We start from the raw sequence: 14852 nt of genomic DNA on the forward strand, positions 1-14852 counted from the left end.
ATATACTCTCAAATTTGAAAGGTGATCATTTTGTGATTTTTACAGGAAACTTGGATTTTATTCTTACACTTTTATGACATATACCAATATCATGTACAAGTCCAGTTTATATTTATCTAAGTTGCTTTATTTACATTAGCTACATGTAATTAAATAGGGCAGAATATAACAGCTATCACTATTTTCCAAATAAAGAAATATGCTTGCCGTTGTATATCTTGACCGCTCTTGTGTTGTCTTTTTTGTAGATTGATAATTATTATTCAATCTTCTTTTCAGTCATATTTATAGATTATCATTGATTATCTCAACAAGATTGATTTTCTCGCTTGAGCTGGTACAGTTGAGATGACCATGCAATGATAATCTGTTTATCGCTATTTTACCTATGACGACGTTGTCAGTTTCAATGTCAATTTCGTTAGCAACGCCGCATGACCTCCTTAGTTTCTAGCGATAATGTTTCCATCTCAAGCAATAAGCATGATATGAAAATAATCACAAAAAAAAGATCAAAGTAAAAATGTACAAAATAGCGATAAATACTGATAATGATGCAGCAACATCTGAGCCAGACTTGAAGTTGAGTTTGGAAACCTTCAGAAAAAAGATGGCCAGAACCATGTGAAGACAAATCAACAAGCTTGTGTAATATTTCAAAGAGGTATTTGTACAAATTAATTTTAGTTTTACAAGTATGACTATGACAAGGCTTAAGCCCAATCTTTTACTAAATCAAATCATACATATAGATCTTATTATATTGATCTGTGAAGACTACTAACTCTAAAAAAAACTTTACAATGAAATTTCAATTTTGTGTTGTTTAAAGAGATATAAAGATCTTTGTGTTTACTGAATTCACAAACATTACATGTACATTGAAAATTGAAAGAACTATTAGTATATAGTTATGAGTAATCTTCATGGCTTATGGAACAATCAAATAGTTTTAGAGAGGCTATATAAAGTTTAGAATAGAAATAGAAACTAGGACCCTTTTTTTTGAAAATTGAAAGTCAGATGCATGAATCCATGATTGAAGACTTTATCCATGCCCCATACAAGTCTGAAGACTTTTTTTAAATTTGTTACATTAATTATTTGTTTCTTATTTTGTAGTTACAAAGAATTGCAAAAGAATGAAACAAAACAATATATATTGAGGTGCTTTATGTATGCCATTAAGGGATGTGACAAAGAAGATGACATTAAGATTGGGCTGCAAAGAATTGTACCACATATTTTGGGATCACATGATTGAAGGTTTAAAGGTTAAATTGAATAATTTAGTGCAAAAAATGATTGGTAGAATTAATTCTTTAAATGATCTTGGATCTAGACAGTCAAATGAAAGCTTTAACCAGCTTGTATCTGTAAAGGCACCTAAATCAAGGTAATTTGTATGTGGTATTTGCATGTCAGTCCACATTCTTAAGCAACAATAAATATAAGTATAAAAAATATGTTGTATGATTACCAATAAGACAACTCTATACAAGAGACCAAATGACACAGGAATTAACATCTATGGGTCACAGTTTATTTTATTTTAACTGCTTGCTTCCAGGAATCAATTTCCTGACATATTTTCTTTTTTTGAGTTTCGAGGTTGAGTTCAATATCTGAAACTTCCAAATTTGGCTGGTATTTGCAAGTTTACAATTAGTCAATGGGAGATAACTCTGACCACATAATGTTTATTCTTATTTTTGTGGGATAAACATTAAATTGATTGATTTTTCCAGATTTATTAGGAATCTTTATTTCAACTGATAGACTAGTTTTGATATAGCTAGATACTGTTAATTCAGATATTATCGCATGTATTCATTATTGTGATTTTTGAAGAATGGACAAAAATGCAAGATTTATTATTGCAATTCATACTGATTTTTGTATCAGATATCAGAATACAATTTCTAATTATTGCCATACTCACTAAGTCGCATTAATTGCATTAATAACAATCTTTAAGACATTTTTATCTTACATGTATTACATGTACATGCATAGTTTAAAGTAAAGCAAATTTATAGTTGCTGCATCTTCCGATCTTAATTATTTCTTATATTGTCAGATTTTAATCATTTATCCCCCTTATTTTTACTTCAGAAGGCCAAAATAAGAAAACAACTGCATGCATGATATTTAATGCCAATATTATTTCTTTTACAGGTATTAACATTAAAGAATACAGTTAAAGTTAACCACAGACTGGAAAATCTTGTTGTGAATCTAAAATTGCCCACATGAGAACAAAGATGAAAACTGTTGTGGCTTCAGGAAAAAACATGATAACTGACAAAGATATGAAAGTTACTATTGATGAAGGGTCAAGTGTTGTTGGTTGTCAGGTAGCATATGTTACACTTTGATTATTTAAATCCCACAAATGTAGGACACATGTTTAATATTATAGATTTATGTTTTCTTCAATTTGCTGAAAAGTAATGCCAGGTGGTTCACAGTAATAACATTGTGTATGTGGATGCTTAATTTTAAGTAACAGTACATTTCAATGTTTATTTTGAGGCTCTATAGAAACTTCCTGCAACTTTTTATGCATGTGCCTGTCCCAAGTGATTAAATTTGTTTATACAAGGTGTCATACCACCAATTAAAAGCCTGCATGTTCAACCAAATTTTGCAATTTTCACAGCTTTCTTAATATTTTACCTTAAGTTTAAAGTCATAAGAAACGAGTGACCGGTGAAAAATTATGTTCTTCCAATTCTTGAACTAATGCATACACACATCATAAACTTAGTCTTCTGTGCACGAATTTATAATTTTTTTCGTGTAAATTTCGTATAATCGTCAATTTTTTTTCAATCGGTCAGTGTTGTTGTGAAAATATGGCAGGTAATTTAAGTTCGTGTTTTGAAGCCGAAGTTTAACGTTGGTCACCTGTTTGTCACAATCGACAAAAAATAAACAAAAAAGCATGGAAAGAGAGCACGTGTTTAACATGTGAATTCAGATAATAGTTTATTTTAAGGACATCCATGCGTATTGTGATCACCGGATTTTAACGAGATGGGTCACACTGAGGTCACTTTGCATACGGAAAATATGTCGGGGGAATTGGTTGCTGGAAGCAAGCAATTAAATAAAGTAAACTTCCTCTAAATATGAATAAATTAAAGAATTTTCTTCAGAAAAAAGTATATGTACATAAGTTTTATAATGAAAACTATCCATTGAGTTATAAAAAACATATGCATTATTTTTTTTGATATGAGGTTTCTTATGACTTTAACTTCATAGAAACTAGGTATATCCTGAATTGTACAGGTGTCACCTTTCTGCATGCCAATTTTCAACATACTTTCAAAATCATATAAGAAAGAAGAGAGCTCCGGAAAGGAGGTACCACTAAAAATAACTCCTGGTTTTCTCGAAATCTCAAATTAGTATACCATGGAGCACATTAATTCTCAAATTTAAATGCAAACTCTAAGACAGGTAAAATTGGGCTCATAATGGTCTTAATATATTTCTCTTTCAACAGAAGTATAATTTCTGCAAATTTGTTGGTTTGTTTAGGTTAACAATTACATCAATTGCACTATTTTTTGTCCGAGTAGGCCTTCTTTCACATACATTCTAAATTTGAGGGAGTAATTGGTGGTATGACATCTATACAATGGGTTCGGAAAGGGATATAAATTTCCATAGAATTAGAGAATTATATATAAAATATCACTGTAAAAGATTTGTAGGCCTCATAGCTATGTAATTATTGTATATTATACAGGATCAAGAACTATTTAGATATATTTTGTACATCCTTCAAGTTGTTATTGAAGACAAAATTACACATATACCACCATTCCACAGAATATGGAATTTGGACATTGATGGGTTAGAGTTAAAGCCATCTCATGTAAGTAAGATTTATTAAATAGAAAAAAAATAATCATAAAGCAATTCAAAATGTTTAAATTATGTTTAATCTCCTTATTAAGATTGATTCACATATCTATTTTGTGTATTGCTCATTTTCATTGCACCATTACTGTTTTTATATAAAGATTGCTTACAATCCTTTAGAATACAAAAACAAAATGTCCTTATGTTTATCAAGTAAAATCAGAAACTATTTTAGAATATCATCTTTTATAATAGTGTTGGTTTGTTTTTTTGCAATTGTTGGATAACAATTGACAAAAGTAGAATTTATATTTATTTATTGGCATGTAAAACTCATCAATGATCTGAGAGTAAATTATATTTCTAATCAGTAAATTATATCCCCTTTCTAACAGTTTTGTATTGATTTCAGACCCCTTACATTTTTACTCATGCCCATTTAAAATATGGGAGGTATACATTATCTGCAAATATTTTAATTGCACCACAAACTCATTCACTTAAACTTTTGGTATTGTTCTTTATTACATTTATACCTTAATTGTATCCTACTTTGGTCTTGAAATATATAATAGAAACACTTGTAAACTGTAAGACTGGTGTTAGAAAATATTTTTGGAACACAATATTGCTATATGTATTTATCCCATATTTTTCTTTAAAGTCAAATGGTGAAAAATAATGCAATTCTAATTCTTAAGCCAATGCATACAAACATCATAAACTTAGTCTTCAGTGCACAATTTTATCATTTTGTTTGCATAAATTTGGTATAATCCTCAATTTTTTTTCAATTGGTCACTGTTGTTGTGAAAATATGGCAGGTAATAAAAGATTGTGTTTTGAAGCCAAAGTTAAACAATTGTCAACTGTTTGTCAACTTTCAACAAAAAAGGCATGGATATTGAGCACGTGTTTAACTTGTACAATCAGATAATAGTTTATTTTAAGGAAATCCATGCGGATTGCGATCACCGGATTTTTACGAGATGGGTCACCCTGAGGTGACTTTGCATGCAGAACATATGTCGGGGAAGGAAGCAATTAAAATAAAGTAAACTTCTTCTAAATATGAACAAAATTTCATACATGCCAACGGTCACTATTTGCAGGGGATTTACCCCATGGAGGCTCCCAAATTGAAATTTTGAAAGAGCAATTTTGTCCACAATTTAAACAAAACAATTATTTTACAATGACTTTAGGCTTATAAAAGGCAAAAAAATAACATTTTCATATATATATGTATATGCAGGACCTCTTGAAGTTTTTTTTTAGAACTATGACAGTTATTTTGCACGCAAAACCCCCATGGGCATTTTGAAAAGTTGGCAGGTATGCAAATTAAAGAATTTTCTTCAGAAAAAAAAAAAAAGTTTTGAAATATTGTGTTTTCATGTTATATGATTTACTTATTTTTAGAATACATTAAAATCATATTAAAAAATTATAGTAATTTGCATCTTATATACTGGTTTGGTATTCACATGTGCATGTTTGCAGTTTCTGTACAGGTTAATTATTTTATTACTAAAGTAAGTAAATTGCTTCTGCTTTAGTTAAATTTACACATTGGCATATTTCTTTCAGATTACAATTGAGGATGAAGATATCTTTTATATAAGGCCATCTGATATGATCAATTTGCAGCTATCAAAAGTTAAAATTGCCGAACAAATTCAAAGATATATTTGTCTATCTGTCAAATCCTCCATAAACATAATGTGAGTATATACATCAATGTTTGTCCTATATATAATTAAACAATACATTGAATTTGTATGCCACACCTATGAAATTTTTTGAAGGGTTTTGGGAAAAGGAGGGGGGGTTGAAAACTTAATTATTACTTAATTTATTAACTTTCTGTCAGTCATTTCAAGGATCAGTGAGTGTAACTTTCAAAATCTGTAGAATATTTAGGAAAGCTGAAGGACTGGTGATCATTATAGATTACTTTTGGACTAATTTTGAATATTAAAAAATCTGCACTAAATTTTAAAGTTTGATCTGTTTGTCAGATCTGAAGTACCTGTTTTGGTACATCCAAAGTTCCGGGAACCAGTTCTTTCTTATATAGCATTAAAAGTAGGTTCATTTTTTTCAGTACAATTTAAGACACCATAAAGTGTTACTTTGACATGCAATGATTGCCACTTTATTTGAACTTTTAAAAAATAAAAGAGGTGTGTCTGCTTGAAATGGAGGAATTTGACATAGAGAGCAATGGGATCATGAATTAGTGGTGTACTTCCTTCTTACCAAAACTTATCTTCAGAGATTTTGAGTTTTTATTAGAAAATATTGTCTGATCTTTACAAAGACTGGCACTAGTAATTTTCTTGCAAGTTAATATGTATTTTGGTGAGGATGAAAGAGTGATACAATTACATAGATGATAAAATCAGATGAGTACATTAATTTTAGCTCACCTTACACAAAGGCTTAGACCTGGTTCTTTCTAAGAGTCTTTTAGTTAATGTGAGTCTTTTGGTTAATGTGTTTATTAATTTTCCAGGTATATGAAGGAAATGATCATGCTAGAATTAAAAATCTGATACAATTATCAACTGAGAAAAGTATGGAAGTAGATGTCCCAGTGAATGTATTTGATGATGATACTAGTGCAAATAGGTAAAATCTTATCAAAATTTGTTTTCAACTCAACTGTGACTGGAAAAATAATTGACATCTGCTACATTGATTTAGGCTTTTAAAAAATCTTCATAAGTTTATTTATGTTTTTTGAATTGATGATTAACCAAGTGGATCATGTTACCTGAAGAGGGTAGTAATGCCCTTTAGTGTACATCAGGCGTCAAACAGTGATTAACCAAGTGGATCATGTTACCTTTTAAGAGGGTAGTAATGCCCTTTAGTGTACGTCAGGCGTCAAACAGTGATTAACCAAGTGGATCATGTTACCTGAAGAGGGTAGTAATGCCCTTTAGTGTACGTCAGGTGTCAAACAGTGATTAACCAAGTGGATCATGTTACCTGAAGAGGGTAGTAATGCCCTTTAGTGTATGTCAGGTGTCAAACAGTGATTAACCAAGTGGTTCATGTTACCTGAAGAGGGTAGTAATGCCCTTTAGTGTACGTCAGGCGTCAAACAGTGATTAACCAAGTGGATCATGTTACCTTAAGAGGGTAGTAATGCCCTTTAGTGTATGTCAGGTGTCAAACAGTGATTAACCAAGTGGATCATGTTACCTTAAGAGGGTAGTAATGCCCTTTAGTGTACGTCAGGCGTCAAACAATGATTAACCAAGTGGATCATGTTACCTGAAGAGGGTAGTAATGCCCTTTAGTGTACGTCAGGCGTCAAACAATGATTAACCAAGTGGATCATGTTACCTTAAGAGGGTAGTAATGCCCTTTAGTGTACGTCAGGCGTCAAACAATGATTAACCAAGTGGATCATGTTACCTGAAGAATGTAGTAATGCCCTTTAGTGTATGTCAGGTGTCAAACAGTGATTAACCAAGTGGATCATGTTACCTGAAGAATGTAGTAATGCCCTTTAGTGTACGTCAGGTGTCAAACAGTGATTAACCAAGTGGATCATGTTACCTGAAGAGGGTAGTAATGCCCTTTAGTGTACGTCAGGTGTCAAACAGTGATTAACCAAGTGGATCATGTTACCTGAAGAGGGTAGTAATGCCCTTTAGTGTACGTCAGGTGTCAAACAGTGATTAACCAAGTGGATCATGTTACCTGAAGAGGGTAGTAATGCCCTTTAGTGTACGTCAGGTGTCAAACAGTGATTAACCAAGTGGATCATGTTACCTGAAGAGGGTAGTAATGCCCTTTAGTGTACGTCAGGTGTCAAACAGTGATTAACCAAGTGGATCATGTTACCTTAAGAGGGTAGTAATGCCCTTTAGTGTATGTCAGGTGTCAAACAGTGATTAACCAAGTGGATCATGTTACCTGAAGAATGTAGTAATGCCCTTTAGTGTATGTCAGGTGTCAAACAGTGATTAACCAAGTGGATCATGTTACCTGAAGAGGGTAGTAATGCCCTTTAGTGTATGTCAGGTGTCAAACAGTGATTAACCAAGTGGATCATGTTACCTGAAGAGGGTAGTAATGCCCTTTAGTGTACGTCAGGTGTCAAACAATGATTAACCAAGTGGATCATGTTACCTGAAGAGGGTAGTAATGCCCTTTAGTGTACGTCAGGTGTCAAACAGTGATTAACCAAGTGGATCATGTTACCTTAAGAGGGTAGTAATGCCCTTTAGTGTATGTCAGGTGTCAAACAGTGATTAACCAAGTGGATCATGTTACCTGAAGAGGGTAGTAATGCCCTTTAGTGTATGTCAGGTGTCAAACAGTGATTAAACAAGTGGATCATGTTACCTTAAGAGGGTAGTAATGCCCTTTAGTGTACGTCAGGTGTCAAACAGTGATTAACCAAGTGGATCATGTTACCTTAAGAGGGTAGTAATGCCCTTTAGTGTATGTCAGGTGTCAAACAGTGATTAACCAAGTAGATCATGTTACCTGAAGAGGGTAGTAATGCCCTTTAGTGTATGTCAGGTGTCAAACAGTGATTAACCAAGTGGATCATGTTACCTGAAGAGGGTAGTAATGCCCTTTAGTGTACGTCAGGTGTCAAACAGTGATTAACCAAGTGGATCATGTTACCTTAAGAGGGTAGTAATGCCCTTTAGTGTATGTCAGGTGTCAAACAGTGATTAACCAAGTGGTTCATGTTACCTTAAGAGGGTAGTAATGCCCTTTAGTGTATGTCAGGTGTCAAACAGTGATTAACCAAGTGGATCATGTTACCTGAAGAGGGTAGTAATGCCCTTTAGTGTATGTCAGGTGTCAAACAATGATTAACCAAGTGGATCATGTTACCTTAAGAGGGTAGTAATGCCCTTTAGTGTATGTCAGGTGTCAAACAGTGATTAACCAAGTGGTTCATGTTACCTTTTAAGAGGGTAGTAATGCCCTTAAGTGTACGTCAGGCGTCAAACAGTCATTTTCGGCTACCGTAAGGGTCAAATTGGTTAAAATTTCCTGTGACTCGATAACATTTATATGACTAAAATTTATCTGAACTTTTCATACCATATCAACCTAGTCTAGGCTAGAGAGTAGTAGTAACTATACATGTCACTGTGATGACTGATGACTCGACACTCAGACAGTTTTCAGTAACCAGCATGACAAGTGTGTAGGTACATGCAAAATTTATAGCAGGATATATAATGATAATGATATATTTTTGCTAAACTCCACCAGCAAGCTAACATTTAGACATGATGATTTTTGGATACTGTTTTTCAACTCCATGCATGATCTTTGTGCAAGATTATCTAGCAAAATATTTTTATCATGATTTGTCAGACTCTGGTCTCAAACAATTATTGTAACAATCATTTTGGGGAAAAATTAACCGGATTTGTCAAAATCAATTGATGTTTATATCATCTATAAGAAAGTGTAAATGTTATAGTCATACTCCCAAAATTTACTGTTAATGTCAATTGGCAATAATTTAGGGGGGTCGCCCTATAGTGATCAGTCTGTCCGTCCGTAACACTTTAACTTTGTGTCCGCTCTATATCTAGAGAACATGTCATGATGTATGTACAACTTCCTAGGTCAAAGGTCAAGGTCAAAAACTTTGGTTTCAGTTGACACCCCCACGTCCTATGGTGAAGATCGTGTCCGCTCTATATCTAGATAACCGTATATCTAGATAACCGTTATATTTTCAAAGTTTATACTTTACATCCATTTTAACCACCACCAGAGTGCGTGTCATGATGTATGAACAACTTCCTAGGTCAAAGGTCAAGGTCAAAAAAACTTTGGTTTCAGTTGACAACCCTGTGTCCTGTGGTGAAGATCGTGTCCGCTCTTTGTGTTATATTTTTCTTAAAGTAAAATCCATATTTTTCAAAAAGTTGAAGCCCCTCAGCAATTATTCATTTTTTAACATTTAATTGGCATTCTTTTTTGGTTGGTCATAATATATTGAAGGCATAATTCTAAAAATATGTGACAAATATCAATTGGGCAGCACCTTTAAACATATTGTTCAAACATCAATCCATATATCCAGGAGTCACCTTAGAGTAGTCAACAATGAGATCACATCATGCAGTCATATCACTATTATACTATGAAAGTAAGTTGAGAATATTTATCAGTTTTAACTTAAAATCTTAGAATAAAATCACACATGAGACTATGTAATAACTTCAAATAATGCTTCATATCAGATTATCCATACAACTTATTTACCCCACGTTATTGACAGTGGGGCCCACAGAGATGGCTCCCATCGCAATGGTATCTAGTTTTTACTGTTAATCTTCATGAAAGTACCCCATTACGACCCTTTTTAAGATGGATAAATATATGGCTAGACGGCTGGTGTATGAACATCCAGTGGCAAGCTGTTAATTTAAGTCAGATGCATATTCAGGACCAGCATAGTGTAGGTGAAGTTTATTCATCTCAACAAACATTAAAAGATTTCTCAACAACTCTACATATTTATATATTTCATTTGGCCTTATCTAATTCCTAGGCACCGATCTGAGCAAACTTATTAATTCCATAAGTCTTCATTTTTATGAATATAGGCATGCTTGGATTTGATTTTTGGAACATTGTTTAAATATGACAGTCTGATGATTTTCGTCTTCAGAGTTACATCACTTTGAAAATAACGCAGATTTAAAAAATCAGTTTTTCAACACTTTTGTAATCAAGCTGTCCTTAGTCAGGAATCTGATGTACAGTAGTTGTCGTTTGTTTATGTAATATATGCGTGTTTCTCGTTTCTCGTTTTTTTTATATAGATTATACCGTTGGTTTTCCCGTTTGAAAGGTTTTACACTAATAATTTTGGGGCCCTTTATAGCTTGTTGGTGGGTGTAGGCCAAGGCTCCTTGTTGAAGGCTGTACATTGACCTATAATGGTTTACTTTTTTTTAAATTGTTATTTGGATGGAGAATTGTCTCATTGGCACTCACATCACATCTTCCTATATCTATTAAAGATATTGAATTGATACCAGGTTTATAGTTGGCAAGTTACAAATAAAATTCAAATTTGTTTTAGTACAAGAAATTGTCAACAAGTACTTAAGGGACTATATATTGCTTTGCAATACTTAAGAATTCTGGGTACTATCCAGAGTATCCACAATGGTCTGTGTTTACTCTTGTTTAAAATATCCTGCCACTTTACATGAATTGCATTTGCACCATTATAGGATTTCTACTATCACGTTTGGACTCTTTTTTCAGATCCAAGAAATGGAATCCAATAAATGTGTGCACCTTGCATGGTGGTATTCCTGCTAAAGAAAAATGGCAAACAATTCTCATCATTTTCTTTGTGTTACATCAGAAGATGCTAAATCTCTAGCAACACCTTAGTTGTAGAAGACTTGAACACACTTTACCAGTAATTAAGTTAACTCATTCTGTTTTTAATATTTATATAAATGGACAGATTCTGATAGCAGTTATGTTTTCTGGTCATGGTGGTCTCTGCTTCCATCCACCTGTTGATGTATTTGTTTATTCCTACATCTGTCCTGTACATGTACCAGGTTAAAGTTTTTGTGTATGGGAATTTATGTTGAAGTTGACGTAACATACACTAATTTATAAACATGTTTTTATTCTGCATAGTTTTAAATAAAAAAGTGAGAAAAATAGAAATTTTAGTATTCTAGCTATTCTATAACAGTCAGGATCCTACTTCGTCAAAATTATCTCCCCATTACGCCAGTTCATTTTCACAATCGTAGAAATGGAAGCCATTGTAGGGATGAAGCGCTGCCAATACTGCTCTTGGAAACCAATAAATTTATCCACATTGCACCATTGCGATCCTTCGATGTCAGCTACATATTAAAAGACAAATGTATTAACTAGCGAATGAGCATCAGTTAATGATCTTGTCTGCATTGATTCAACTTAAAACTATTGTCTGATTGGTTGTCAGGTTGAATTTCGAAAATTCATAAAGATTTAAAAAAATTCTAATTAAATATTTCGTGGAAGGGCAGACTAGATTTTTTTAGTGTATGAAGACTATAAACCCTAGTTATCACACACAAAAAAATAGAATTTTTCGAAGATATGCATTTTCATCATCCAACTTGAAAGACTGTCGTCAAGTACTTTCAGTAAAAAAATAGCTATTCGAACACACTTTCTCTGTTTTTGTGACTCATTAGATAGGTATTTCACTTGACCCATATATTTCATCTTTTAGTACTGTTATTTTCGTGTGTTAAAAAGTGTAGCTTTACTGTATAAAAATGATAGAATAGGAAGCGAGATGATGTATGAAATATTCTTACTTTGTACGATATCAAGACAAAATACTCAACTCAAACACGCCCTAACATAAAAAGGTGCTCTCGATTTTCTCTTTTCGATACAATTGTTAACTATTTTTTGGAATTTTTTCTTTAGTCACATAATGGAAGGGCAGACACGAAAATTACTGAACTAATAGATTGATATGTTTTCCTTCCGTGGTAATTTTTTTTTTAAGTCGGAGGTTATGCATTTTTTTCATCAAACTTGGAAGATACCCATGTCGTGGACTTGATATCTAATTGTTCTGCTTAACTATGTACTAGATAAATTGAAAACTTTTGCAAATGGTGATTTTAGAATAAAACACTTGGTAATTGAGAAGATAATTGCACTTTTGTTTGTTTCTATTAACTTTTAAACAAATTGTCACTAAAGTAAACAATACTGTAAACATTTATCGCCTTCTCCTTTATACACATATATGTGTATACATGTCTCTGCCTTCTCTAACAAAGAGCTTCGATTCTTTTGTTCTATTTCATCCTGGTTTCCGACTGAATACCTTCTGAAATTTGGGTAATCTAATAGTAATTGATGTATTTTGTTACCATTCTACATTTGCAATTATGTATGGTATCAATGAAGCCCATCAAACTACTATGAATACTATTTTTTTCCAAATAAGATGCAAGTAGCACCGCGGCATGCGTAAAGATGACTGCAGGGTCTCTATGTTCATTAATAAAGGCTACATAATCTTAAAGAACGACTGAGCAATTTCTGGTACTTTTTTCCTTAAAATTAACGATTTCATTCCTCGTGCTTCGTTTTTCCCGATTTTTATTTTTCATGCAACGTTTTTGCAATTTTTATTTCACGTGTTTCCGTGTTCAGTACCCCCCTTTACCACCCTCTTAGAATAAAAGGCAGACAATGAAAAAATACAAACTTAAGGACCCTTTTTTAGCTCACTGGGCCCGAAGGGCCTAGTGAGCTTTTCTCATCACTTGGCGTCCGTCGTCGTCCGTCGTCTGTCGTCCGTCGTCTGGCGTTAACTTTTACAAAAAACTTCTTCTCTGAAACTACTTGGCCAAATTAAACCAAACTTTGCCACAATCATCATTGATGTATCTAGTTTGAAGTTTGTGTTTTTTTACCCGGCCAACCATCCTAGATGGCCACCATGGCTAAAAATAGAACATAGGGGGAAATTGCAGTTTTTGGCTTATAACTCAAAAACCAAAGCATTTAGAGCAAATCTGACATGGGGTAAAGTTGTTTATCAGGTCAAAATCTATCTGCCCTGAAATTTTCAGATGAATCAGACAACCCATTGTTGGGTTGCTGCCCCTAAATTGGTAATTTTAAGGAAAACTTACTGTTTTTGGTTATTATCTTGAATTTTATTATAGATGGAGATAAACTGTAAACAGCAATAATGTTCAGCAAAGTAAGATTTACAAATAAGTCAACATGACCAAAATGGTCAGTTGACCCCTTTAGGAGTTATTGCCCTTTATAGTCAATTTTTAACCATTTTTCGTCCTTGGTTTAATTCACATATACCTAGGTGAGCGACACAGGCTCTTCAGAGCCTCTAGTTTTTAAATTGAAAGGTAGATGCATGAATCCATGATTGAAGATTTCATACATGGCCCATAAAAGTTGGAAGGCTTTTTTTTAAATTTGTTACATTAACTATTTGTTTCTTATTTTGTAGTTACAAAGAATTGCCAAAGGATGAAACAAAACAATATATATTGAGGTGCTTTATGTATGCCATTAAGGGAGGTGACAATGAAGATGACATTAAGATTGGGCTGCAAAGAATTGTACCACATTTTTTTGGATCACAAGAAAATTGTAAAGATGCTGACTGGTGGAGATAATCATCAAGATCTGGAAAAATGTATGTAAGATCTTTTATACTGGTACTGACAACATATTATTTTCTGTATTGTCTTATTTCTCAAAGAATTGATAGATATAAGAAGATGTGGCATGAGTGCCAATGACACACTTCTTCCATCCAAGTCACAATTTGTAAAAAAAAACAACAATTATATATATGTCAATCCTAAAATCCTAAAAATTGATTCTTTAACATGCTGAATCTAACCGTTTATTAAACAGTATGAGCAATTAAGCCCTAATACGGATAAATCAGCATGTGCAATACTGAAGATGTTTTACGGTCAATATAAATCAAGATTTGATATTGCTCTTTGAAAAGGCCCATACGGAAATAACAGGGAAAAAAATGGGAAAAAAGCTGTATTTGCCCTGTATTAATAATATAGTATTAATGTATGGACTTTTTCATATTGGCCCTGTAACATGCCCGAGGTGTTAATAATGGCCAAGGATGGTTGTAATGGCCCTGAGGCAACGCCGAGGGCCATTACAACTGTCCGAGGCCATTATTAATATCAAGGGCATGTTACAGGGCCAATATAAAAAAGTCCATATATTGATACTTTTATTAACCAACTATAATAAAGGCAACTTCATTCAAGTACAGTCTTCGAGTCTCGGATCCAAAATTATACCGCTATCCACACACTACAACAGGACCAATACAGAAAAGCCCGTTTCATAACATTTCTATTTTTAAAATGGTTTTAATTCTTCGATTAAACAAAGAGTAAGAAACCTACCGTGAAGAAGAT

The 14852-nt window shown here is 33.1% G+C and overlaps 1 protein-coding gene across 3 annotated transcripts; it reads left to right on the forward strand.

Moving 5' to 3' along the window:
* The first annotated feature begins 445 nt into the window (after nucleotides 1-445).
* On the forward strand, nucleotides 446-6510 carry LOC134715319 (uncharacterized). 3 transcript variants are annotated; one of them, XM_063577427.1, is made up of 6 exons: nucleotides 446-664; nucleotides 1123-1396; nucleotides 2179-2357; nucleotides 3761-3889; nucleotides 5467-5600; nucleotides 6395-6510. In XM_063577427.1, exons 3-6 carry the CDS (start codon nucleotides 2253-2255, stop codon nucleotides 6432-6434), a joined length of 408 nt encoding a protein of 135 aa, XP_063433497.1. In that variant the 5' UTR covers nucleotides 446-664; nucleotides 1123-1396; nucleotides 2179-2252; the 3' UTR covers nucleotides 6435-6510. The 3 variants fall into 3 exon arrangements, with proteins under 3 accessions (XP_063433497.1, XP_063433498.1, XP_063433499.1); XM_063577428.1 differs by having other exon boundaries at nucleotides 1123-1274; XM_063577429.1 differs by lacking the exon at nucleotides 446-664 and having other exon boundaries at nucleotides 868-1396.
* Nucleotides 6511-14852: the final 8342 nt, after the last annotated feature.

The sequence above is a fragment of the Mytilus trossulus genome, chromosome 4 (assembly GCF_036588685.1).
Source record: "Mytilus trossulus isolate FHL-02 chromosome 4, PNRI_Mtr1.1.1.hap1, whole genome shotgun sequence".
NCBI lineage: Eukaryota > Metazoa > Mollusca > Bivalvia > Mytilida > Mytilidae > Mytilus > Mytilus trossulus.

Excerpts from the sequence above, each read along its gene's own strand:
- LOC134715319 (XM_063577427.1), top strand. The coding sequence starts at position 2,253 with ATGAGAACAAAGATGAAAACTGTTGTGGCTTCAGGAAAAAACATGATA. Across the intron at positions 2,358-3,760 it reads CAAGTGTTGTTGGTTGTCAG|GATCAAGAACTATTTAGATA; the intron begins GTAGCATATGTT and ends TATATTATACAG. Across the intron at positions 5,601-6,394 it reads AAATCCTCCATAAACATAAT|GTATATGAAGGAAATGATCA; the intron begins GTGAGTATATAC and ends TTAATTTTCCAG.